This window comes from Musca vetustissima, unplaced genomic scaffold (assembly GCF_032173495.1).
Source record: "Musca vetustissima isolate MV318-11 ecotype Yass unplaced genomic scaffold, APGP_CSIRO_Mvet_v1 utg31166, whole genome shotgun sequence".
In the NCBI taxonomy this organism is placed as follows: Eukaryota; Metazoa; Arthropoda; class Insecta; order Diptera; family Muscidae; genus Musca; species Musca vetustissima.
In genome coordinates, this window is record NW_026881830.1 from 1 (window position 1) to 24,879 (window position 24,879).

At 30.8% G+C, this 24,879-nt stretch overlaps 9 protein-coding genes across 9 annotated transcripts; 4 read left to right on the forward strand and 5 right to left on the reverse strand.

The window, feature by feature from the left end:
- Positions 1–2,288: 2,288 nt before the first annotated feature.
- Positions 2,289–2,748, reverse strand: LOC133327855 (histone H2A). Its single transcript, XM_061536391.1, has one exon. The coding sequence runs from the start codon at positions 2,689–2,691 to the stop codon at positions 2,317–2,319; it is 375 nt and encodes a 124-aa protein (XP_061392375.1). The 5' UTR covers positions 2,692–2,748; the 3' UTR covers positions 2,289–2,316.
- A 199-nt stretch (positions 2,749–2,947) lies between these two features.
- On the forward strand, positions 2,948–3,350 carry LOC133327854 (histone H2B). The gene has a single exon (XM_061536390.1). It carries the CDS (start codon positions 2,962–2,964, stop codon positions 3,334–3,336), a length of 375 nt encoding a protein of 124 aa, XP_061392374.1. The 5' UTR covers positions 2,948–2,961; the 3' UTR covers positions 3,337–3,350.
- Positions 3,351–4,421: 1,071 nt separating this feature from the next.
- LOC133327856 (histone H1-like) lies at positions 4,422–5,242 on the reverse strand. The gene has a single exon (XM_061536392.1). It carries the CDS (start codon positions 5,173–5,175, stop codon positions 4,495–4,497), a length of 681 nt encoding a protein of 226 aa, XP_061392376.1. The 5' UTR covers positions 5,176–5,242; the 3' UTR covers positions 4,422–4,494.
- A 1,906-nt stretch (positions 5,243–7,148) lies between these two features.
- LOC133327853 (histone H3) lies at positions 7,149–7,581 on the reverse strand. The gene has a single exon (XM_061536389.1). The coding sequence runs from the start codon at positions 7,557–7,559 to the stop codon at positions 7,149–7,151; it is 411 nt and encodes a 136-aa protein (XP_061392373.1). The 5' UTR covers positions 7,560–7,581.
- A 5,696-nt stretch (positions 7,582–13,277) lies between these two features.
- On the forward strand, positions 13,278–13,646 carry LOC133327866 (histone H4). Its single transcript, XM_061536400.1, has one exon. The coding sequence runs from the start codon at positions 13,300–13,302 to the stop codon at positions 13,609–13,611; it is 312 nt and encodes a 103-aa protein (XP_061392384.1). The 5' UTR covers positions 13,278–13,299; the 3' UTR covers positions 13,612–13,646.
- A 2,946-nt stretch (positions 13,647–16,592) lies between these two features.
- LOC133327859 (histone H2A) lies at positions 16,593–17,048 on the reverse strand. The gene has a single exon (XM_061536394.1). It carries the CDS (start codon positions 16,993–16,995, stop codon positions 16,621–16,623), a length of 375 nt encoding a protein of 124 aa, XP_061392378.1. The 5' UTR covers positions 16,996–17,048; the 3' UTR covers positions 16,593–16,620.
- A 203-nt stretch (positions 17,049–17,251) lies between these two features.
- On the forward strand, positions 17,252–17,654 carry LOC133327863 (histone H2B). Its single transcript, XM_061536396.1, has one exon. It carries the CDS (start codon positions 17,266–17,268, stop codon positions 17,638–17,640), a length of 375 nt encoding a protein of 124 aa, XP_061392380.1. The 5' UTR covers positions 17,252–17,265; the 3' UTR covers positions 17,641–17,654.
- Positions 17,655–18,720: 1,066 nt separating this feature from the next.
- LOC133327857 (histone H1-like) lies at positions 18,721–19,501 on the reverse strand. Its single transcript, XM_061536393.1, has one exon. The coding sequence runs from the start codon at positions 19,472–19,474 to the stop codon at positions 18,794–18,796; it is 681 nt and encodes a 226-aa protein (XP_061392377.1). The 5' UTR covers positions 19,475–19,501; the 3' UTR covers positions 18,721–18,793.
- Positions 19,502–22,175: 2,674 nt separating this feature from the next.
- LOC133327865 (histone H4) lies at positions 22,176–22,557 on the forward strand. Its single transcript, XM_061536399.1, has one exon. It carries the CDS (start codon positions 22,211–22,213, stop codon positions 22,520–22,522), a length of 312 nt encoding a protein of 103 aa, XP_061392383.1. The 5' UTR covers positions 22,176–22,210; the 3' UTR covers positions 22,523–22,557.
- The last annotated feature ends 2,322 nt before the right edge of the window (positions 22,558–24,879 follow it).

Here is a 24,879-nt window from a genome sequence, read left to right on the forward strand (position 1 = left end):
TAACTACACATACCCTATACATGTATTAGTACATACGTACGTTAAAGAACAACAAGCAATGCCATGACTATTCACATCAGTGTTTTAAATTTCAAAAATAAAAAAAATTCAATACGTTCTCATTTCAAGAAAATTCATTACAAAAATAAAATTATTTTTAATAAATTCTACAATTTTTTTTTATTTATTTTCGAAAATATTCGTAAAAAATTTATTTAATTTTTTTATAAATCGAAAATTTTTTATTTTTTTTTATTTTTATTTTATTTATTTTTTTTATTCAATTAAAATTTACTTCATCATTTTCATTACAATCTTATTTAATTTCGCTAAATTTCTATCAAAAAACAAAAAATTTCTTCCTTCGAACATATTTCCATATAAAAATGCCGCCGTCAACTCGCATTTCTAAATGCCTTTGCTTGTTTGTTCATATGCTTGCTTATATTATGTATGTATACCATAGCGTCACTTTATCTATGCATGTGGTAGTATTTTGTTAGTCCATGATACTAAACAACGAACCAAACAACGATGTGAGTACGATGTTCATATTGAGTGGAACATTACAAAAATAATAATTTTAATTAAAAAATAAAATAAATAAATAAAAAATTTAAAAAATTAAATTAAAAAAATAAAATTTAAATTAAATTAAAATATTAAAATTAAATTAAAAAAATTTAAATTAAATTAAAAAATTTAAATTAAATTAAAAAATTAAAATTAAATTAAAAAATTTAAATTAAATTAAAAAATTAAAATTAAATTAAAAAATTTAAATTAAATTAAAAAATTTAAATTAAATTAAAAAATTAAAAATAAATTAAAAAATTAAAATTAAATTAAAAAATTGAAATTAAATTAAAAAATTAAAATGTAAATGTAAATTAAAAAATTAAAATTGAAATTAAATTAAAAAATTTAAATTTAAATTAAATTAAAAAATTTAAATTAAATTAAAAAATTAAAATTTAAATTAAATTAAAAAATTGAAATTAAATTAAAAAATTAAATTTCCAATTTAATAACGTAATAATTTTTTCTAAACAAATTTAAATTTATTTTCCAAAAAATCCAAAATAATATTTTCATTTTTGTGTTAAAATATAAAATTTTATTCAACATTTCTTTCCATTTATTTCATTTTATTTTTCAAAACAAAAAAAAAAAAAAAAAAAAAATCATAAAATCGCTTCTCATTTTCTAAAATTTTTCCAAAAATTTTCATTAAAAGTCCGTATAAATTTCATTTTTATTTAATATTTTTGATTTTAATATTTTCTAATTTTATTAAAATATTCCTATTAAATTCATTTTTCAATTCCATTTTTTCTTCAAACTTCTACCAATTTCATTTTTATTTTCGTAATAATTTTTTCGAAACAAATTTAAATTTATTTTTAAAAAAAAAAAAAAAAAAAAAAATGTTTTCATTTTTCTTCTAAAATGTAAATTCTTATTCAAAATTATTTAATTTGTAATTTATTTCATTTATTTTTCAAAAAACAGATAATAAAATCGCTTTTCATCTTCTAACAATTTTCATTAAATGTCCCTATAAATTTCATATTTTTTTCATTTTAATTTTATTTTTTTAATTTTAATATTTTCTATTAATTTCTTTAATTTCATTCAAATTTTTCTATTTCATTTATTTTTCAATTCCATTTTTTCTTCAAATTCCTACAAATTTTCATTTTATTTTCCTTATTCTATAATTTTATTTCAACTACACAGCCTTTCCAATGCAAAAAAACTCTTTCAATTCTCCTCTTTTTTGCCTTCCCAAAATAAAAGGCGGTAGACGATTTCTTACAATAAAATTACTATGTGTGTGCGTGCGTGTGTGTTTTTGTGTTTGGTGGTTATTTTTTGTGAGTCATACAAGCCAGCTGTACTACTGATCAACAGGAATAACTGTATTCTTCTTCTTCTTTCTTCTTCGTTTTAAATTGCCCCTTGCAAAAACAACATAACACAAGCATGCTTCTTCTTCTTCTTCTTCAAAATACCTCGAACTATAACGGCAAACAACAACAAATTTTAAGCAAACTCAAATGTGACTACAATAAATGTATTTCGTCTCATAAAAGACAAATGTAATGCTGTAAGGAGAAAAATTTATATTTTTTGGATTTTTTTTTATTTTATTTTTAATAAATGTAACTAATGAAATAATATTGTTTGAAATGATTTTTTCTCTTTTTAAATATTTTTTGTCGCCCTGAAAAGGACGGATTGGTTGATTTTGTATGGATTTTTTGTGTTTTATACGATGGTCTGTATTCACTCCATAATACCTTTCGCAATAATTTAGGCTTTCTTTTCGGTCTTCTTGGGCAAGAGAACAGCTTGGATGTTTGGCAATACACCACCTTGGGCGATAGTAACACCAGACAACAATTTGTTCAATTCTTCGTCATTACGGATGGCCAATTGCAAGTGACGGGGAATAATACGAGTCTTCTTGTTGTCACGAGCAGCATTACCAGCCAATTCCAAAACTTCAGCAGCCAAATATTCCATAACGGCGGCTAAATATACTGGAGCACCGGCACCAACACGTTCAGCATAGTTCCCTTTGCGCAACAAACGATGAATACGACCGACGGGGAATTGAAGACCAGCACGATTGGAACGGGACTTTGCCTTTCCCTTAACTTTGCCACCTTTACCACGACCAGACATTTTCACTTTATTTTATTTTTAAACACTTCACTTAGCACTGAAAAACACAGAATGATAAAAATTGCCTTGGCACCCCGTAGTATTTATACTTTTCTCGCACACACATTACTATACTTAGGGGTGTGTAGCTATGTATTATACATAGCAGCTGTGACTACCTGAAATTGTTGAACATTTTAATCTACAAATATGTAGTTGGCTGCCCTTGTATTTTTATTCTGTGAACAGTGTTAAAAGTGTTTGTGTGATTAAAAAAAATTAAAGTGAAAAATGCCTCCTAAAACCAGTGGTAAAGCAGCAAAGAAGGCCGGCAAAGCCCAAAAGAACATCACCAAGGGCGATAAATCGAAGAGACGTACCAAGCGTAAGGAGAGTTACGCTATCTACATTTACAAAGTGTTGAAGCAAGTCCATCCTGATACTGGTATTTCCTCAAAGGCCATGAGCATCATGAACAGTTTTGTGAATGATATCTTCGAACGTATTGCCGCCGAAGCCTCCCGTTTGGCTCACTACAACAAGCGCTCGACCATCACCAGTCGGGAAATCCAAACTGCCGTTCGTCTATTGTTGCCCGGTGAATTGGCTAAGCACGCTGTCAGTGAAGGTACCAAGGCTGTTACTAAATACACCAGCTCCAAGTAAATGCCTTGATTTTTCATTAATTCGTCGAAATTCAACCATAAAAGGCCCTTTTCAGGGCCACAAAAAATATTTTAAAAGAGATCAAATTTTTGTTGAAACCATATTTATGCATTTTTAGTTAATAAAGAAAATTTTTAAATAAATAAAATTAAAAAAAATATTTTAAACCATATTTTTAATTTTTTTTTTTCAGAATATTATTTTTCATAAATAAATTATATTTTATCAAACCAACATTTTTTTCTTTCGTCTTTTTTCATTACATATATTTTTTTTTTTCAATAAATACCAAAATTCTAAAAAAAAATTAAAATTCCATATTTTCACTGAAAATAATATATTTCCATTCATTTGTACTAACTCACATTGCCTTATGCCAACGCCGTTGCTTGCTTTGTTAGTCGTTGCTTGTTTACTTGTGCTATATGGGTATAACAACATATCGCACAAGCAGTCGTATGTGTGTATGTATTGGTGCGATTTTAGTTCGTTGTGCTATAGTAGACATCAGTGCCATACGAACGAATATGTGAATGGGCAACATCTATGTACAAGCATTTTTTCTTCAGTACAGCAAAGGCATATGACAAATATGAAGTAGGGAGATTTTTTGGCGGGAAAAAAATTAGTGGTGGAATTCTTTCCAAGGAAAAATATGTTTAAAATGGTGATTATAAATTGTTGATGAAAAATTAATGAAATTCAAAAATTTTAGAAAATATTAAAATATTTAGTTTTTGTAACGTTAAAGGGGCGATTTACAAATTTTGAAGAAAATTTACGAAATTCAAAAATTAAGCAGAAAATATTAAAATATTTTTACCATTAGGTAATTGCAAATTATAAAAGTTTATGACCTGGATTAAAAAAATAATCCATTTGTGGCGTCATTTTGTGGAATGTCCATAAATAAACAGGCACACTTTTACCTAATACTATAATTAGCAAAATCTTTTTTTTTTCTCCTAAAATTAAAACACATGTGGATTTTCTCATTTATTTAGGTAGTAGTAAAAATAATAAAAGTAATTTGTTTATAGTATGAAATAAATATTTTGTCTCTTTTAGAATTTAATTTGTAGCCCTGAAAAGGGCTGTTAGATATTATGTTTTCGAATATCGAAAAAATTCTTGACAAAGTAATTTTTGTGGGAAAAATTACTTCTTGGCGGCGGCTTTCTTGGCAGCTGGCTTCTTTGGCGCTGCGGCTTTTTTGGGCTTAGCAGCGGCTGTTTTTGCCTTGGGTGCCTTTGGTTTGGTGGCAGATGCTTTAGCGGCGGTCTTTGCGGGTTTTGCCTTAACTGTACCGGTTTTCTTGGCAGCCTTGGCCTTTGTTTTGTCAGCCTTCTTCTTTTCAGCGGTCTTTTTGGCGGCAGATGGTTTTTTGGCAGCTGTCTTCTTTTCGCCGGCAGCCTTTTTAGGGGCGACCTTCTTCTTCTTTTCACCAGCGGCGGGAGCCTTCTTTTTCTTTTCAGCAGTCTTTGCTTTGGGTTCCTTGGAGGCCGAAGCTGACAATTTGAATGAACCAGAAGCACCCTTACCTTTAGTTTGGATCAATTTTCCACTGGCAACAGCACTCTTCAAGTACTTCTTGATGAAGGGGGCCAATTTTTGGGCATCTACTTTGTAGGTGCTGGCCAAATATTTCTTGATGGCTGGCAATGAAGAACCTCCACGTTCCTTTAATGTTTTGATGGCAGCATCTACCATTTGTTGGGTTGGTGGATGAGTTGGAGCAGCTGATGGTTTCTTTGCTTTGGCAGCGGCCTTCTTTGGTGCCTTTTTCTCAACAGCGGCAACTGGGGAGGCGGTGGTTTCAACAACGGCGGCGTCAGACATGTTTATATTTCACTGTTTTTATATTTCACTGTTAACACAAATACACTCACAAATTTATGTGTACTACTATTTTGTTATTGGTCGAGCCGTATAACATAGGTACATCGAAAAGATGAGAAGTGCATAGTAGTCAATTGGTATATTTTTCGAATTATTGTGTGGAAGCGTGTTAAATTTTTTACAAAAGTTTTCGGAGAAATAAATTTTTTGCGAGGAAGCTTAGAAAATTCTCGAAAAAGATATTTTACATTTCGAAAGTATAGATTTCAGGCTTCATTTTGCAAAAGATTTCATGTAATTATCATAAGCCGTTAGCGAGTTATAGACGTTTAACTTCAAAGATTATGAATTTGAAATCACAAATTTCTAACTAAATTTGGAAAAAATCCAAAAAATTTTGAAAATTTTCGTAAAATTTCTTTTTGATAATATAGCCTGATATGTTTACTTTAGGATAAAACAAAAATATTGACCAATTTTACATTTTCTATGTGAGAAAAAATTAAATTTATTATGTGGTCTATGACAGCAGAAATCCTCTTGTTGGCATATTTTCAATGAAGAAAACTTTTTCTACAAATAAATTTGAAAGCTCAAATCTTATTAACTTTTATAAAAATTTCTTAAAAAACATTTCAGAATTTGTATATTTACACCAAAATAAAACATTATTCATAAAAAGTCATTAATTGTTTGGAAAAGTTAAAAATTCCTTACAATATCATATACTACCAGTGAACGAACATTCATCAACAAACGGCAATTTTTTTTTTTTTTCAAAATAACATATTTTGGCAAAAATAAATTCATTTTAATTTAAAAATATTCTAAAATAATTTATAAATCAGTTATTTATTAATTTTCCATATAATTTTGCCAAATTTTGGCAAAAAAAAATATATTAAAAATAATTTCGTTTTTACTATTACCTTTCATGGCAGAGCAGAGTACAAAGAAATTTCATGGAATTTTTCGAACGTTACAAAAATATTTTATTCCTATTGATTATTAAGAATTTACTATTTTCTATTAATTTTTAGTCAAAATATGAAATTTTAATAATTATTTTACTAAAAAATACTAATTTATTTATAATTTTCTTTAAAAAAAAATAGTTTTTGAATAGAGAAATTCTGCCTTTAGAAATCAAAAAATATTTCCCACCAAATTTTTCATTGGAATATACAGAGACAAATATAAAATTACATAGAATTTTTTTTACATGGTAGAAAATTAGCTGGAAAAGAAAAAACATGCATATTTCATTCTTCATTCATGGGGATGTTTGCTGTAAAAAAAAAAAAAAAAAAATATTGAGGGGAAATTTTTTTCGCGCCAAAAACAACATATTGCATTTATACATAAGAGGATTTTTTTTTGGAAGGGGAAAAATGGAGGGAAGCATTTTCCCGCCAATTTGGAAAAATGTGAATAGAAAACAATTAAACAAACAATGTGAAAAAAATTTCATCATGTGACAATTCAAAGGAAAAATTTTAAATAGAAACAAAGAAAAAAAATAATAATAAAATAATTTAAATAATAAATCTGAATAATTAAAATTTTAACCAGAATTAAAAAAAAAAATAATTTCTTACGAAATCAAAATTAAAATGAAAAAAAAAATAAAATAAATTAAATAGAAAATCATATTATGAAAATGTTGAGAAAATGTATGAAAAATCATTTTTAATGAAAAGAAAAGGAAAGCGAAAAAAATTATAATTTCAAATGAAAACATAAATGTTTGGAAATTTTAATCGAAATAAAAAAAAAATAAATAAAAAATCCTATATTCCTATCAGCCTCAAATAAATTAAAACAACGTAAAAAACATTTTTATTTAATAAAAAAATTGTAATAATAGTAAATAATTTGTTAAAAATTTAATCTCTTTTTTAATATATTTTGTGGTCCTGAAAAGGACCGATTGTTTTGTTGTAAAAAAATGAGTTTTCAAAACGTCAAGTAAATTAAGCACGTTCTCCACGAATACGTCTGGCCAATTGGATATCTTTAGGCATGATGGTGACACGCTTAGCATGGATGGCGCACAAGTTAGTATCTTCGAAAAGACCGACCAAGTAGGCTTCACTGGCTTCTTGCAAGGCCATGACAGCAGAGCTCTGGAAACGCAAATCAGTTTTGAAATCTTGAGCAATTTCACGAACCAAACGCTGGAAGGGCAATTTGCGGATCAACAATTCAGTACTCTTCTGGTAACGACGGATTTCACGCAAAGCGACTGTACCGGGACGGAAACGATGAGGCTTCTTAACACCGCCGGTGGCTGGTGCGCTCTTACGAGCGGCTTTAGTGGCCAATTGCTTACGAGGAGCCTTGCCACCAGTCGATTTACGGGCAGTTTGCTTAGTACGAGCCATTTTTCACTTTAATTTTTTTATTTTCACTTCACTAGGTATGCACACAAACACTGTTAACACTGTAATAACTCGGGAACCGCGCCAGAAACGAGTATTTATAGAAAAATTTTGTGTTAGCATCAACGATTAAGGGTGAGTGTTCGTAAATACAAATATATGTCTACTAAATGGGCACACACACGCACACATATACATAAACGACTATGGCACAAGCAACACGAACTAAGTCGAAGTGGTTGACGATCAGGGAAATTTTTGTATAAATAGAACCGTTAGGGACGCAGTTAAAACATTCAGTGTTTGGCTGTGGCCGTGAACAGACCTCAGCGGAAGAAGTGAAAAAGTGATAAAATCAAAAAATAAAAGTGTTTGGTGAAAAGTGGCCTTTGGGATAAAATTTTGTTTCAACTTTTGACTTTGGCCAAATTTTTGTTTTGCCGACGGCTTTTTGCTTTGCATTAGCTGTTGGGTAAACAAAGAGGATTTGCCGTCGGTACTTTGCTAAAAGTATTTTACCGTCGGCATGTCAACAACTGGCGATATTGTGGTTGGCAACGTAGTTGCCAACCACACTAAAGCCACCAAGGAGGTGGTTGGTGCATCGGCTAATATTACTAGCCATGCCAAAGAGGTGGAGTGTGTCTCCGATACGGCGTCAGTTAAGCGCCTAGAAGTATGCTCTGAATTTGGCAATACAAGCGATTGCCGTTCGGTGGTGTCAATCTCCCGTGAGGAGAAAAAACGCAAAAAGCGTAAACATCGCAAAGGCGATAGCGACGACTCACAATATGAGTCAATGAAATTGGAAGCTGCCAATGGCCAGCTTAAAGCCGCCCTAGCTGCTGTTGAAAAGCAGTATGCTACCCTCCTGGCTGAATTTAAGGCCCTCAGCCAGCGACAGGAGGAGATGGGCGTTGAGCTGCAAAAAATGCAGCGAAACGAAGCCGCGTATAAACGCGAAATCGCTCGATTGGAGAAGAAAAACTCCTTAAAAATCAATGAGGCGCCTGTTGAAAAGCAGGTTGCCATAGAAGAGGCCACCATGGAGGTGGATACTGCTGCTACGCTGCTAGTAGAGCAGTCCGTGGTCACACTGCCAGTGCCACAGGTACCGGTGGTTGCAAGCCGCGCACCACTACAGGCATGCAAGACGCCGATATTGCCTGGGGAGGAGAAGAAGGTCGCTGGTAAGAAGCAAGCCAGCAACAACAAGAAGGTTGCAGCAGTAAAGGAGACAGCTGCAGCGAAGAAGGCGCCAAAGCAGAAGGAGGCGAAAAAAGCAGGTAAGGCCGCTTTACCCCCGGTTTTTACCGTAGTTAGTGTTAATGTCAAGGACTTAGTTGACAAAATTAAAATGAAAGTGGGACATAAGAACTTCTCAGTCACAGTACTGAAAAAAATTTCTAATGTGCAGATGTTCACTTCGGAAGAGCATAACGCTGTCCGTGAACTTTTTGTGAAGGAAGGAATTAATTTCTTCACTTACACTGCTAAGGGGAAAACCGCCTACTCGGTAGTCATTGAAAGACTATCGGGAAATTATGAGGTGGAGGACGTCAAGGCCGGACTTGCGGAACTGACAATCGAAATCGACGTTAAACGCGTCGTAAAATTAGGAGGGAACAAGTGGCTCATTAATTTGGGCCCAAGTTCTGATATTGAGAAATTTTACAAACTTAAATATTTCTTGACCAATTCGGTCGTTGTCAGAAAAGACACCAAAAATACGCTGCCACAATGCTTTAATTGTCAGCGTCATGGACATGTGTCCACAAATTGCGGAATGCCATTCCGCTGTTTCAAGTGCATGGAAAAACATGCATATGGGCAATGCAAAATCCCAGCTGGGATACGCAAGCCAAAAATGGTTCCTGTGGTAAATCCAACCACAGGTAAAGTAGAAATGAAACCCGAGTTCACATTTGGCTGTGTGAACTGCACTAAATTGGGACATCCGGCGAATTCGCCAGACTGCCCAATTCGCCTAAAGCTCTTGGCGCAACGCGCTGAGAAAAAGGGGGCAAAATTGGAATCTTTGCCTAAGGCAAAGATTCCACTCAACAGCGGCAAGATACAAAATGGTATCTCGTATGCTGCTGCTTGCACAGCAAAGGGAGCACCCAAAGCTAATATGACTTTGGGCCAACAATCAAAGGTTGCACCCAAAGCTAATATGACTTTGGGCCAACAATCGTTGGAGGAGAAGGTAAGTGGCTTCTCTCTTTTTGACGAACTGTGCCAGGATATCTTTGGCAAAGATTTCTTGAGCGCTGTTATGCAGGTTCGTCAATTTTCAGAGGAGCTGAAAAGTAAGGATAAGGCGAGCCAGGCGAAAGCCATGGCCTCACTAGTAGGCCTATTAGGAATTAATGGTTAGGTCGACTACTTTTATTTTCGCCAATATTAACTCCGTAGTTTCGAAATATAGGAGGCACTACCTCCAAATATTCCTCAACGAACATAAACCGGAGGTCATGATGTTGGCTGAACATAAACTATCTCTAAAGCACCGTTTTGAGATGGGCGGATATAGTTCTTTTTTACAACACAGACGTGACAGACCAGGCGGAGGAACTGGTATATTAGTTAAGGACAATATTAAAAGTGAAAGGGTACATCTCGATTTAGGAGCAATCGAATGCACCTGTGTAAAAATTCATAGGGCCGGCGGGGTACCACTCTTCGCAGTGGCTATGTACTGCAGGCCACATGATAGATTTGAAATGTCTAATTTAGAGCCTTTAGGGGATTTAGCTAGATTAGGAGAGGTAATTGTTGGGGCTGACCTCAATGCTAGGCATACTAGCTGGGGAGATACCCAAACATGTTCAAGGGGCAGGAAAGTTTTGGATTTTTTAATCGGCTGTCCTGATTTAAATATCTTGCCCACAGATGGTCCAACAAGGGTCAATAGAGGATCACAATCTTATATTGACATTTGTGTGGTATCATCTGGAACCCATGTCGATGACAATGGGGGGCGAGGAATTACAACATTAGATTGTAATTCTGATCATCGAGCGCTGAAAATTACGGTTTTTGGTGACGGACCCGACAGGAAAGAGAGACGTACGTTTTATGACTATAGACGTATGGACAAAAGATTATTTAATAGGAAATTGGCAGAAGAGCTTCCCAACTGTCGACTTCCAATTGATCGGAATGCCTCTATTTCGGAAATCGATGAATGCATCGAGGCCACAAGTGAGGTATTCCGAAACCATAGAGTCCGCTGTTCCCAAGACTAATTCGGGACACAGATATATTAGACCTTATCCGGCAGAAGAAAGTTCTACGGCGTAGATTATACCGTACAAGAAACCCTGAGAGGTACTCAACCCTCAGGGCGGAAATTCGCAACGCCGATAGAATTATTCAAGGCGCAATTGCGAAATACGAGACAGAACAATGGATAAGACATCTCAGTCAAATCCAAGTGGATGATCGTATGTACGGACGGATTAAGGCAGCTACGGGTAAACGTAATGTCAAATCCCTGATCTTGTCAATAATGACGGGATCACAGCAGTCATGTCAAGCCAAAAGGCGGACATGTTAGCGGATACGGTGCAAGGACAATCCGATGCTGATGATAATTCCCCCCTAGACACCACTGTCAGGAGAGAAATATCAGACTATGAAACAAGGTCCCCGCTAGTTACATTTGCAGCTAACCTAACTGCTGATGGAACTCAAGTTTGCGAGGATAGTATATGGCGACTTCATAAATTCCTTAAAGCTCCCAATATTGGGGCAGGGTTAAAGAGAAGATCAAATCGCAAATCCGCAGGACCAGACGGAATACCTGACTTCGTGTTAAGGAAGACCACTGGTACAGCTTTGGAACACATTGCAATTATCTTCAATCATTGCATAAATTTGGGCTATTTTCCGGTTTCATGGAAAAGGGCAATCACTATACCCATCCTGAAACCTGGTAAGGACCCTACAAAATGCAATAGCTACAGGCCAATTAGCTTACTTTCAGCGTTCGGTAAGCTTTTTGAATATTTTATACTCTCTGAAATTAGAGATATACTGGAAGAGAGAGAAATCCTATCTGATAGCCAATTCGGCTTCAGACAGGGTCATTCGACGTCACATACCCTGATGGTCTTAGGGGAATATGTGACTCGCGCTCTAAATAACAGACATATAACTATTGCTGTTAGTTTGGATTTTGCCAAAGCATTTGATAATGTTTGGCAAAGCGCAATAATATATAAAATGAGAAGGCTAGGCTTCGATTTTAATATATGCAGGCTTGTGTCAAGTTTTCTAACGGACAGAAGCTTTAAGGTAAAAGTTGAAGAGAACCTTTCGTCAGAAAGGGCAGTCAATGCCGGGGTTCCACAAGGGTCCCTCCTTGGACCCGTTCTCTTCAATATTTTTATTAGTGATATACCGCATGCGCCTGAAGGGCAATTACTCCTTGCATATGCAGACGATATATTTGTTGCTGCAGCAGGAGCTCATGCAGGGAATACTAATGATAGATTAAATGCATATTTGGAGCAACTCTCCGAATACTTCCAAACTTGGAAAATGCATTTAAATGTCGATAAATGTGAAGCAATAACCTTCAAAGGCAAGAAGAAATATTTATACCGCAGCGCCAGGCAGTATGAACCTACTCTTGCTATTGGAGGGCAAACAATAAGAAACTCCGAACAGATTAAATATGTGTGTTATCTTAAATAGTAAATTTGAGTTTGTTAGGCATATTGACTACATTCTTAGGAAAGTCAAAGGAGTATATTGGCTCTACCAGCGTGCTCTCAAAGCAGCTGGTGGGCTTTCCGTGAAAGTTAGGCTGCTTATCTACAAGCAAATAATAAGGCCACTAATTGCGTACGCCTTCCCTGTTTGGTATCTCTTCCCACCAAATGGAGAGGCTGCGCATTTGGGAGAGGCGAATCCTTAGGTCCTGCTTAGGCTTAAGGCCAGAACAAGGAGTAGATGGAATCTGGCGACTACCTGCCAATAGAGTTGTGTATGATTCCATCGACTTCAGCCGTATAGATAACTTTCTAATGGCATCCGCTCTTAGGTTCCTAGACCGAGCGGCAACTTTAGAAAATAATCTAGTTAGAGATAGCCTTTTGCACGAAACAGACGTCGAAAGGTTAATTCGGGCCAATTATAGGCCTCCGAGCAGCTTAGCCACTTTGAACGAAGAAGGTCTTCTATATAGAGATGACCAGCTCCTCTTCTATCATCGTAGGTTTGGGACGCTAGATATAGATAGTACCGTATATAGCACGTCGCAGTAGCGGGTAAAGCGTCCTTATCTGTATTATATTGTATATATTGTAAATAAATCCCCCATCCCAAACCCTTGTAAATATTCCTTGTCTCTAATCCCATCCCACCTAACCCTGTATATAAATCCCAATTTAGATTAAGTAATTAGCTTTAAATTCAGTAGTTAGTAAGATAAAATATAAAAATCGAAAAGGGCTCCTTTTTTTAACATCATTTTTTTAGGAGATTATATTTGTTTAGTGTTAGTCTGCAGAAAAACTGCAGGACTTTTTTGTATTAGAGAGATAAGCTTAGGAAAATAAGAATTAATGTTAAGCATATGAATTGAATATTGTTAGATTTAAGTTATTGAATAACTATGTTTAAGGTTTTGATGGAGAAAATATAAATTGAAATTGAAATTGAAATCGCAGTTAAAACATTCGTTCTTGTGCTTTCGTGAAGTGTTTAAGTGAATTAAAAAAAAAAGTGAAAAATGACTGGTCGCGGTAAAGGTGGAAAAGGCTTGGGAAAAGGTGGCGCTAAACGTCATCGCAAAGTGTTACGTGATAATATCCAGGGCATTACCAAGCCAGCTATTAGACGTTTGGCTCGTCGTGGTGGTGTAAAACGTATTTCTGGATTGATTTACGAAGAAACTCGTGGTGTTCTGAAAGTGTTTTTGGAAAACGTTATTCGTGATGCTGTCACCTACACAGAACACGCTAAGCGTAAAACCGTCACTGCTATGGATGTCGTCTACGCTTTGAAGAGACAAGGTCGTACTTTGTACGGTTTCGGCGGTTAAATATTTTCTTGACGCTATTTGGAGAAATCTTCTTATTTTACAACAAACCAATCGGTCCTTTTCAGGACCACAAAAAATATTAAAAAAGAGATACTTTCTTGTTGAAAATGAATTATTATTATTTTGTTTAATAAATATACTAATAAACATTATAACTACATATATAAAATATTTAAAAAAATGTTCTTATCTTTTCCGATTTTTCAAATATTTTAAATAAATTTTAATTTTCTTCTAATAGTTATTATCCATTTCATACCACATTTCTTTCCAAAATCATATTTTTTTCCTTTCAATTATTTCCACATACCAATGCCTGTTAAAATGCCGTCGGCAATACGCATTACTAAATGCCTTTGGTTACTCATATTATGTGTGTATACCATAACTACACATACCCTATACATGTATTAGTACATAACGTTAAAGAACAACAAGCAATGCCATGACTATTCACATCAGTGTTTTAAATTTCAAAAATAAAAAAAAAAATCAATACGTTCTCATTTCAAGAAAATTCATTAAAAAATTAAAATTATTTGTAATGAATTCTAAATTTTTCTACTTATTTTCGAAAATATTCGTAAAAAATTTATTTAATTTTTTTATAAATCGAAAATTTTTTATTTTTTTTTTTTATTTTTTTATTCAATTAAAATTTACTTCATCATTTTCATTACAATCTTATTTAATTTCGCTAAATTTCTATCAAAAAACAAAAATTTTCTTCCTTCGAACATATTTCCATATAAAAATGCCGCCGTCAACTCGCATTTCTAAATGCCGTTGCTTGTTTGTTCATATGCTTGCTTGCTTATATTATGTGTGTATACCATAACTACACATACCCTATACATGTATTAGTACATACGTACGTTAAAGAACAACAAGCAATACCATGACTATTCACATAAGTGTTTTAAATTTCAAAAATAAAAAAAATTCAATACGTTCTCATTTCAAGAAAATTCATTACAAAAATAAAATTATTTTTAATAAATTGTACAATTCGAAAAAATTTGTTATTTTTTTATTTTTATTTTATTTATTTTTTTTATTCAATTAAAATTTACTTCATCATTTTCATTACAATCTTATTTAATTTCGCTAAATTTCTATCAAAAAACAAAAAATTTCTTCCTTCGAACATATTTCCATATAAAAATGCCGCCGTCAACTCGCATTTCTAAATTTGCTTGTTTGTTCATATGCTTGCTTATATTATGTATGTATACCATAGCGTCACTTTATCTAATCATGTGGTAGTATTTTGTTAGTCCATGATACTAAACAACGAAAAAAAACAACGATGTGAACGATGTTCAATTGATTGAAATTACAAAAATAATAATTTTAATTAAAAAATAAATAAATAAATTTAAAAAAATTAATTAAAAAATTAAATTAAAACATTAAAATTAAATTAAAATATTAAAATTAAATTAAAAAATTAAATTTAAATTAAAAAATTAAAATTAAATTAAAAAATTAAAATTAAATTAAAAAATTGAAATTAAATTAAAAAATTAAAATTAAATTAAAAAAATTGAAATTAAATTAAAAAATTAAAAAAATTAAATTAAAAAAAAAATTGAAATTAAATTAAAAAAAAATTTAAATTAAATTAAAAAATTTAAATTAAATTAAAAAATTAAAAAAATTAAATTAAAAAATTTAAATTAAATTAAAAAATTAAATTTCCAATTTAATAACGTTATAATTTTTTCTAAACAAATTTAAATTTATTTTCCAAAAAATCCAAAATAATATTTTCATTTTTCTGTTAAAATATCAAATTTTATTCAACATTTATTTATTTCATTTTATTTTTCAAAAAAAAAAAAAAAAAAAAAAAAAAAATCATAAAATCGCTTCTCATTTTCTAAAATTTTTCCAAAAATTTTCATTAAAAGTCCATATAAATTTCATTTTTATTTAATATTTTTGATTTTAATATTTTCTAATTTTATTAAAATATTCCTATTAAATTCATTTTTCAATTCCATTTTTTCTTCAAACTTCTACCAATTTCATTTTTATTTTCGTAATAATTTTTTCTAAACAAATTTAAATTTATTTTTAAAAAAAAAAAAAAAAAAAAAAAAAAAAAAAATGTTTTCATTTTTCTTCTAAAATGTAAATTTTTATTCAAAATTATTTAATTTGTAATTTATTTCATTTTATTTTTCAAAAAAAAAATAAAAATAAAATCGCTTTTTATCTTCGAAAAACAAAATTTTCATTAAATGTCCCTATAAATTTCATATTTTTTCATTTTAATTTATTATTTTTAATTTTAATATTTTCTATTAATTTCTTTAATTTCATTCTAATTTTCCTATTTAATTTATTTTTCAATTTCATTTTTTTCTTCAAACTCCTACAAATTTTCATTTTATTTTCGCCATCCCTTCATTTTATTTCAACTACAAAGGCCTGCAACGCAAAAAAAAACTCTTTCAATTCTCCTCTTTTTTGCCTTCCCAAAATAAAACGCGTTAGACGATTTCTTACAATAAAATTACTATGTGTGTGCGTGCGTGTGTGTTTTTGTGTTTGGTGGTTATTTTTTGTGAGTCATACAAGCCAGCTGTACTACTGATCAACAGGAATAACTGTATTATTCTTCTTCTTCTTCTTCGTTTTAAATGTCCCCTTGCAAAAACAAAATAACACAAGCATGCTTCTTCTTCTTCTTCAAAATACCTCGAATTATAACGGCAAACAACAACAAATTTTAAGCAAACTCAAATGTGACTACAATAAATGTATTTCGTCTCATAAAAGACAAATGTAATGCTGTAAGGAGAAAAATTTATATTTTTTGGATTTTTTTTTTATTTTTTTTTTAATAAATTTAACTAATGAAATAAATATGGTTTGAAATGATTTTTTCTCTTTTTAAATATTTTTTGTCGTCCTGAAAAGGACGGATTGGTTGATTTTGTATGGATTTTTTGTGTTTTATACGATGGTCTGTATTCACTCCATAATACCTTTCGCAATAATTTAGGCTTTCTTTTCGGTCTTCTTGGGCAAGAGAACAGCTTGGATGTTTGGCAATACACCACCTTGGGCGATAGTAACACCAGACAACAATTTGTTCAATTCTTCGTCATTACGGATGGCCAATTGCAAGTGACGGGGAATGATACGAGTCTTCTTGTTGTCACGAGCAGCATTACCAGCCAATTCCAAAACTTCAGCAGCCAAATATTCCATAACGGCGGCTAAATATACTGGAGCACCGGCACCAACACGTTCAGCATAGTTGCCTTTGCGCAACAAACGATGAATACGACCGACGGGGAATTGAAGACCAGCACGATTGGAACGGGACTTTGCCTTTCCCTTAACTTTGCCACCTTTACCACGACCAGACATTTTCACTTTATTTTATTTTTAAACACTTCACTTAGCACTGAAAAACACAGAATGATAAAAATTGCCTTGGCACCCCGTAGTATTTATACTTTTCTCGCACACACATTACTATACTTAGGGGTGTGTAGCTATGTATTATACATAGCAGCTGTGACTACCTGAAATTGTTGAACATTTTAATCTACAAATATGTAGTTGGCTGCCCTTGTATTTTTATTCTGTGAACAGTGTTAAAAGTGTTTGTGTGATTAAAAAAAATTAAAGTGAAAAATGCCTCCTAAAACCAGTGGTAAAGCAGCAAAGAAGGCCGGCAAAGCCCAAAAGAACATCACCAAGGGCGATAAATCGAAGAGACGTACCAAGCGTAAGGAGAGTTACGCTATCTACATTTACAAAGTGTTGAAGCAAGTCCATCCTGATACTGGTATTTCCTCAAAGGCCATGAGCATCATGAACAGTTTTGTGAATGATATCTTCGAACGTATTGCCGCCGAAGCCTCCCGTTTGGCTCACTACAACAAGCGCTCGACCATCACCAGTCGGGAAATCCAAACTGCCGTTCGTCTATTGTTGCCCGGTGAATTGGCTAAGCACGCTGTCAGTGAAGGTACCAAGGCTGTTACTAAATACACCAGCTCCAAGTAAATGCCTTGATTTTTCATTTATTCGTCGAAATTCAACCATAAAAGGCCCTTTTCAGGGCCACAAAAAATATTTTAAAAGAGATCAAATTTTTGTTGAAACCATATTTATGCATTTTTAGTTAATAAAGAAAATTTTTAAATAAATAAAATTAAAAAAAATATTTTAAACCATATTTTTAATTTTTTTTTTTCAGAATATTATTTTTCATAAATAAATTATATTTTATCAAACCAACATTTTTTTCTTTCGTCTTTTTTCATTACATATATTTTTTTTTTTCAATAAATACAAAAATTCTAAAAAAAAATTAAAATTCCATATTTTCACTGAAAATAATATATTTCCATTCATTTGTACTAACTCACATTGCCTTATGCCAACGCCGTTGCTTGCTTTGTTAGTCGTTGCTTGTTTACTTGTGCTATATGGGTATAACAACATATCGCACAAGCAGTCGTATGTGTGTATGTATTGGTGCGATTTTAGTTCGTTGTGCTATAGTAGACATCAGTGCCATACGAACGAATATGTGAATGGACAACATGTATGTACAAGCATTTTTTCTTCAGTACAGCAAAGGCATATGACAAATATGAAGTAGGGAGATTTTTTGGCGGGAAAAAAATTAGTGGTGGAATTCTTTCCAAGGAAAAATATTTTTAAAATGGTGATTATAAATTTTTGATGAAAAATTAACGAAATTCAAAAATTGTAGAAAATATTAAAATATTTAGTTTTTGTAACGTTAAAGGGGCGATTTACAAATTTTGAAGAAAATTTACGAAATTCAAAAATTAAGCAGAAAATATTAAAATATTTTTACCATTAGGTAATTGCAAATTATAAAAGTTTATGACCTGGATTAAAAAAATAATCCATTTGTGGCGTCATTTTGTGGAATGTCCATAAATAAACAGGCACACTTTTACCTAATACTCTAATTAGCAAATTCTTTTTTTTTTCTCCTAAAATTAAAACACATGTGGATTTTCTCATTTATTTAGGTAGTAAAATAATAAAATAATTAGTAAATAGTATGAAATAAATATTTTGTCTCTTTTGAAATTTAATTTGTAGCCCTGAAAAGGGCTGTTAGATATTATGTTTTCGAATATCGAAAAAATTCTTGACAAAGTAATTTTTGTGGGAAAAATTACTTCTTGGCGGCGGCTTTCTTGGCAGCTGGCTTCTTTGGTGCTGCGGCTTTTTTGGGCTTAGCAGCGGCTGTTTTTGCCTTGGGTGCCTTTGGTTTGGTGGCAGATGCTTTAGCGGCGGTCTTTGCGGGTTTTGCCTTAACTGTACCGGTTTTCTTGGCAGCCTTGGCCTTTGTTTTGTCAGCCTTCTTCTTTTCAGCGGTCTTTTTGGCGGCAGATGGTTTTTTGGCAGCTGTCTTCTTTTCGCCGGCAGCCTTTTTAGGGGCGACCTTCTTTTTCTTTTCACCAGCGGCGGGGGCCTTCTTTTTCTTTTCAGCAGTCTTTGCTTTGGGTTCCTTGGAAGCCGAAGCGGACAATTTGAATGAACCAGAAGCACCCTTACCTTTAGTTTGGATCAATTTTCCACTGGCAACAGCACTCTTCAAGTACTTCTTGATGAAGGGGGCCAATTTTTGGGCATCTACTTTGTAGGTGCTGGCCAAATATTTCTTGATGGCTGGCAATGAAGAACCTCCACGTTCCTTCAATGTTTTGATGGCAGCATCTACCATTTGTTGGGTTGGTGGATGAGTTGGAGCAGCTGATGGTTTCTTTGCTTTGGCAGCGGCCTTCTTTGGTGCCTTTTTCTCAACAGCGGCAACTGGGGAGGCGGTGGTTTCAGCAACGGCGGCGTCAGACATGTTTATATTTCACTGTTTTTATATTTCACTGTTTTTATATTTCACTGTTAACACAAATACACTCACAAATTTATGTGTACTACTATTTTGTTATTGGTCGAGCCGTATAACATAGGTACATCGAAAAGATGAGAAGTGCATAGTAGTCAATTGGTATATTTTTCGAATTATTGTGTGGAAGCGTGTTAAATTTTTTACAAAAGTTTTCGGAGAAATAAATTTTTTGCGAGGAAGCTTAGAAAATTCTCGAAAAAGATATTTTACATTTCGAAAGTATAGATTTCAGGCTTCATTTTGCAAAAGATTTCATGTAATTATCATTAGCCGTTAGCGAGTTATAGACGTTTAACTTCAAAGATTATGAATTTGAAATCACAAATTTCTAACTAAATTTGGAAAAAATCCAAAAAATTTTGAAAATTTTCGTAAAATTTCTTTTTGATAATATAGCCTGATATGTTTACTTTAGGAAACAAAAATATTGACCAATTTTACATTTTCTATGTGAGAAAAAATTAAATTTATTATGTGGTCTATGACAGCAGAAATCCTCTTGTTGGCATATTTTCAATGAAGAAAACTTTTTCTACAAATAAATTTGAAAGCTCAAATCTTATTAACTTTTATAAAAATTTCTTAAAAAACATTTCAGAATTTGTATATTTACACCAAAATAAAACATTATTCATAAAAAGTCATTAATTGTTTGGAAAAGTTAAAAATTCCTTACAATATCATATACTACCAGTGAACGAACATTCATCAACAAACGGCAATTTTTTTTTTTTTTCAAAATAACATATTTTGGCAAAAATAAATTCATTTTAATTTAAAAATATTCTAAAATAATTTATAAATCAGTTATTTATTAATTTTCCATATAATTTTGTCAAATTTTGGCAAAAAAAATATATTAAAAATAATTTCGTTTTTACTATTACCTTTCATGGCAGAGCAGAGTACAAAGAAATTTCATGGAATTTTTCGAACGTTACAAAAATATTTTATTCCTATTGATTATTAAGAATTTACTATTTTCTATTAATTTTTAGTCAAAATATGAAATTTTAATAATTATTTTACTAAAAAATACTAATTTATTTATAATTTTCTTTAAAAAAAAATAGTTTTTGAATAGAGAAATTCTGCCTTTAGAAATCAAAAAATATTTCCCACCAAATTTTTCATTGGAATATACAGAGACAAATATAAAATTACATAGAATTTTTTTTACATGGTAGAAAATTAGCTGGAAAAGAAAAAACATGCATATTTCATTCTTCATTCATGGGGATGTTTGCTGTAAAAAAAAAAAAAAATATTGAGGGGAAATTTTTTTCGCGCCAAAAACAACATATTGCATTTATACATAAGAGGATTTTTTTTTGGAAGGGGAAAAATGGAGGGAAGCATTTTCCCGCCAATTTGGAAAAATGTGAATAGAAAACAATTAAACAAACAATGTGAAAAAAATTTCATCATGTGACAATTCAAAGGAAAAATTTTAAATAGAAACAAAGAAAAAAAATAATAATAAAATAATTTAAATAATAAATCTGAATAATTAAAATTTTAACCAGAATTAAAAAAAGAAAATAATTTCTTACGAAATCAAAATTAAAATGAAAAAAAAAATAAAATAAATTAAATAGAAAATCATATTATGAAAATGTTGAGAAAATGTATGAAAAATCATTTTTAATGAAAAGAAAAGGAAAGCGAAAAAAATTATAATTTCAAATGAAAACATAAATGTTTGGAAATTTTACTCGAAATAAAAAAAAAATAAATAAAAAATCCTATATTCCTATCAGCCTCAAATAAATTAAAACAACGTAAAAAACATTTTTATTTAATAAAAAAATTGTAATAATAGTAAATAATTTGTTAAAAATTTAATCTCTTTTTTAATATATTTTGTGGTCCTGAAAAGGACCGATTGTTTTGTTGTAAAAAAATGAGTTTTCAAAACGTCAAGTAAATTAAGCACGTTCTCCACGAATACGTCTGGCCAATTGGATATCTTTAGGCATGATGGTGACACGCTTAGCATGGATGGCGCACAAGTTAGTATCTTCGAAAAGACCGACCAAGTAGGCTTCACTGGCTTCTTGCAAGGCCATGACAGCAGAGCTCTGGAAACGCAAATCAGTTTTGAAATCTTGAGCAATTTCACGAACCAAACGCTGGAAGGGCAATTTGCGGATCAACAATTCAGTACTCTTCTGGTAACGACGGATTTCACGCAAAGCGACTGTACCGGGACGGAAACGATGAGGCTTCTTAACACCGCCGGTGGCTGGTGCGCTCTTACGAGCGGCTTTAGTGGCCAATTGCTTACGAGGAGCCTTGCCACCAGTCGATTTACGGGCAGTTTGCTTAGTACGAGCCATTTTTCACTTTAATTTTTTTTTTTCACTTCACTAGGTATGCACACAAACACTGTTAACACTGTAATAACTCGGGAACCGCGCCAGAAACGAGTATTTATAGAAAAATTTTGTGTTAGCATCAACGATTAAGGGTGAGTGTTCGTAAATACAAATATATGTCTACTAAATGGGCACACACACGCACACATATACATAAACGACTATGGCACAAGCAACACGAACTATGTCGAAGTGGTTGACGAGGGAAATTTTTGTATAAATAGAACCGTTAGGCTGCTAGTTAAAACATTCGTTCTTGTGCATTCGTGAAGTGATAAGTGAATTTAAAAAAAAAAAGTGAAAAATGACTGGTCGTGGTAAAGGTGGAAAAGGCTTGGGAAAAGGTGGCGCTAAACGTCATCGCAAAGTGTTACGTGATAATATCCAGGGCATTACCAAGCCAGCTATTAGACGTTTGGCTCGTCGTGGTGGTGTAAAACGTATTTCTGGATTGATTTACGAAGAAACTCGTGGTGTTCTGAAAGTGTTTTTGGAAAACGTTATTCGTGATGCTGTCACCTACACCGAACACGCTAAGCGTAAAACCGTCACTGCTATGGATGTCGTCTACGCTTTGAAGAGACAAGGTCGTACTTTGTACGGTTTCGGCGGTTAAATATTTTCTTGACGCTATTTGGAGAAATCTTCTTATTTTACAACAAACCAATCGGTCCTTTTCAGGACCACAAAAAATATTAAAAAAGAGATACTATCTTGTTGAAAATTAATTATTATTTTTTTTAATAAATATACTAATAAAAATTATAACTACATATATTAAATGTTTAAAAAATTTCCTTCCCTTACCTTTTCCGATTTTTCAAATATTTTTAATAAATTTGAATTTTATTCTAATAGTATTATCCATTTTATACCACATTTCTTTCCAAAATCATATTTTTTCCTTTCAATTATTTCCACATACCAATGCCTGTTAAAATGCCGTCGGCAATACGCATTACTAAATGCCTTTGGTTACTCATATTATGTGTGTATACCATAACTACACATACCCTATTCATGTATTAGTACATAACGTTAAAGAACAACAAGCAATGCCATGACTATTCACATCAGTGTTTTCAATTTCAAAAATAAAATAAAAAATCAATACGTTCTCATTTCAAGAAAATTCATTAAAAAATTAAAATTATTTGTAATGAATTCTAAATTTTTCTACTTATTTTCGAAAATATTCGTAAAAAATTTATTTAATTTTTTTATAAATCGAAAATTTTTTATTTTTTTTTTTTTATTTTTTTATTCAATTAAAATTTACTTCATCATTTTCATTACAATCTTATTTAATTTCGCTAAATTTCTATCAAAAAACAAAAATTTTCTTCCTTCGAACATATTTCCATATAAAAATGCCGCCGTCAACTCGCATTTCTAAATGCCGTTGCTTGTTTGTTCATATGCTTGCTTGCTTATATTATGTGTGTATACCATAACTACACATACCCTATACATGTATTAGTACATACGTACGTTAAAGAACAACAAGCAATGCCATGTCACATCAGTGTTTTAAATTTCAAAAATAAAAAAAATTCAATACGTTCTCATTTCAAGAAAATTCATTACAAAAATAAAATTATTTTTAGTAAATTGTACAATTTTTTTTATTTATTTTTGAAAATATTCGTAAAAAATTTATTTAATTTTTTTATAAATCGAAAATTTGTTATTTTTTTATTTTTATTTTATTTATTTTTTTTATTCAATTAAAATTTACTTCATCATTTTCATTACAATCTTATTTAATTTCGCTAAATTTCTATCAAAAAACAAAAAATTTCTTCCTTCGAACATATTTCCATATAAAAATGCCGCCGTCAACTCGCATTTCTAAATGCCTTTGCTTGTTTGTTCATATGCTTGCTTATATTATGTATGTATACCATAGCGTCACTTTATCTATGCATGTGGTAGTATTTTGTTAGTCCATGATACTAAACAACGAACCAAACAACGATGTGAGTACGATGTTCATATTGAGTGGAACATTACAAAAAATAATAATTTTAATTAAAAAAAAATAAATAAATAAATTTAAATTTAAAAAAAAAAAAAATTAAATTAAAAAAAAATTAAAATTAAATTAAAAAAAAAAATTAAAAAATTAAATTAAATTAAATTAAATTAAAAAAAATTAAATTAAATTAAAAAATTAAAATTAAATTAAAAAATTAAAAAAAAATTAAAAAATTAAAAAATTAAATTAAAAAATAAAATTAAATTAAAAAAAAAAAATTAAAAAATTAAATTAAAAAAAATAAAATTAAATTAAAAAATTAAAATTAAATTAGAAAATTAAAATTAAATTAAAAAATTGAAATTAAATTAAAAAATTAAAATTTAAATTAAATTAAAAAATTAAAACTAAATTAAAAAATTGAAATTAAATTAAAAAATTAAAATTAAATTAAAAAATTTAACTTAAATTAAAAAATTAAATTTCCAATTTAATAACGTTAAAATTTTTTCTAAACAAATTTAAATTTATTTTCCAAAAAATCCAAAATTATTTAATTTTTCTGTTAAAATATCAAATTTTATTCAACATTTTTTCCATTTATTTCATTTTAGAAAAAAAAAAAAAAAAAAATCATAAAATCGCTTCTCATTTTCTAAAATTTTTCCAAAAATTTTCATTAAAAGTCCATATAAATTTCATTTTTATTTAATATTTTTGATTTTAATATTTTCTAATTTTATTAAAATATTCCTATTAAATTCATTTTTCAATTCCATTTTTTCTTCAAACTTCTACCAATTTCATTTTTATTTTCGTAATAATTTTTTCTAAACAAATTTAAATTTATTTTAAAAAAAAAAAAAATGTTTTCATTTTTCTTCTAAAATGTCAATTTTTATTCAAAATTATTTAATTTGTAATTTATTTCATTTTATTTTTCAAAAAACAGATAATAAAATCGCTTTTCATCTTCTAACAATTTTTAAAATTTT

Coding starts and splice junctions, on each gene's coding strand:
- LOC133327853 (XM_061536389.1), bottom strand. CDS start 7,559: ATGGCTCGTACTAAGCAAACTGCCCGTAAATCGACTGGTGGCAAGGCT.
- LOC133327863 (XM_061536396.1), top strand. CDS start 17,266: ATGCCTCCTAAAACCAGTGGTAAAGCAGCAAAGAAGGCCGGCAAAGCC.
- LOC133327866 (XM_061536400.1), top strand. CDS start 13,300: ATGACTGGTCGCGGTAAAGGTGGAAAAGGCTTGGGAAAAGGTGGCGCT.
- LOC133327856 (XM_061536392.1), bottom strand. CDS start 5,175: ATGTCTGACGCCGCCGTTGTTGAAACCACCGCCTCCCCAGTTGCCGCT.
- LOC133327855 (XM_061536391.1), bottom strand. CDS start 2,691: ATGTCTGGTCGTGGTAAAGGTGGCAAAGTTAAGGGAAAGGCAAAGTCC.
- LOC133327859 (XM_061536394.1), bottom strand. CDS start 16,995: ATGTCTGGTCGTGGTAAAGGTGGCAAAGTTAAGGGAAAGGCAAAGTCC.
- LOC133327857 (XM_061536393.1), bottom strand. CDS start 19,474: ATGTCTGACGCCGCCGTTGCTGAAACCACCGCCTCCCCAGTTGCCGCT.
- LOC133327865 (XM_061536399.1), top strand. CDS start 22,211: ATGACTGGTCGTGGTAAAGGTGGAAAAGGCTTGGGAAAAGGTGGCGCT.
- LOC133327854 (XM_061536390.1), top strand. CDS start 2,962: ATGCCTCCTAAAACCAGTGGTAAAGCAGCAAAGAAGGCCGGCAAAGCC.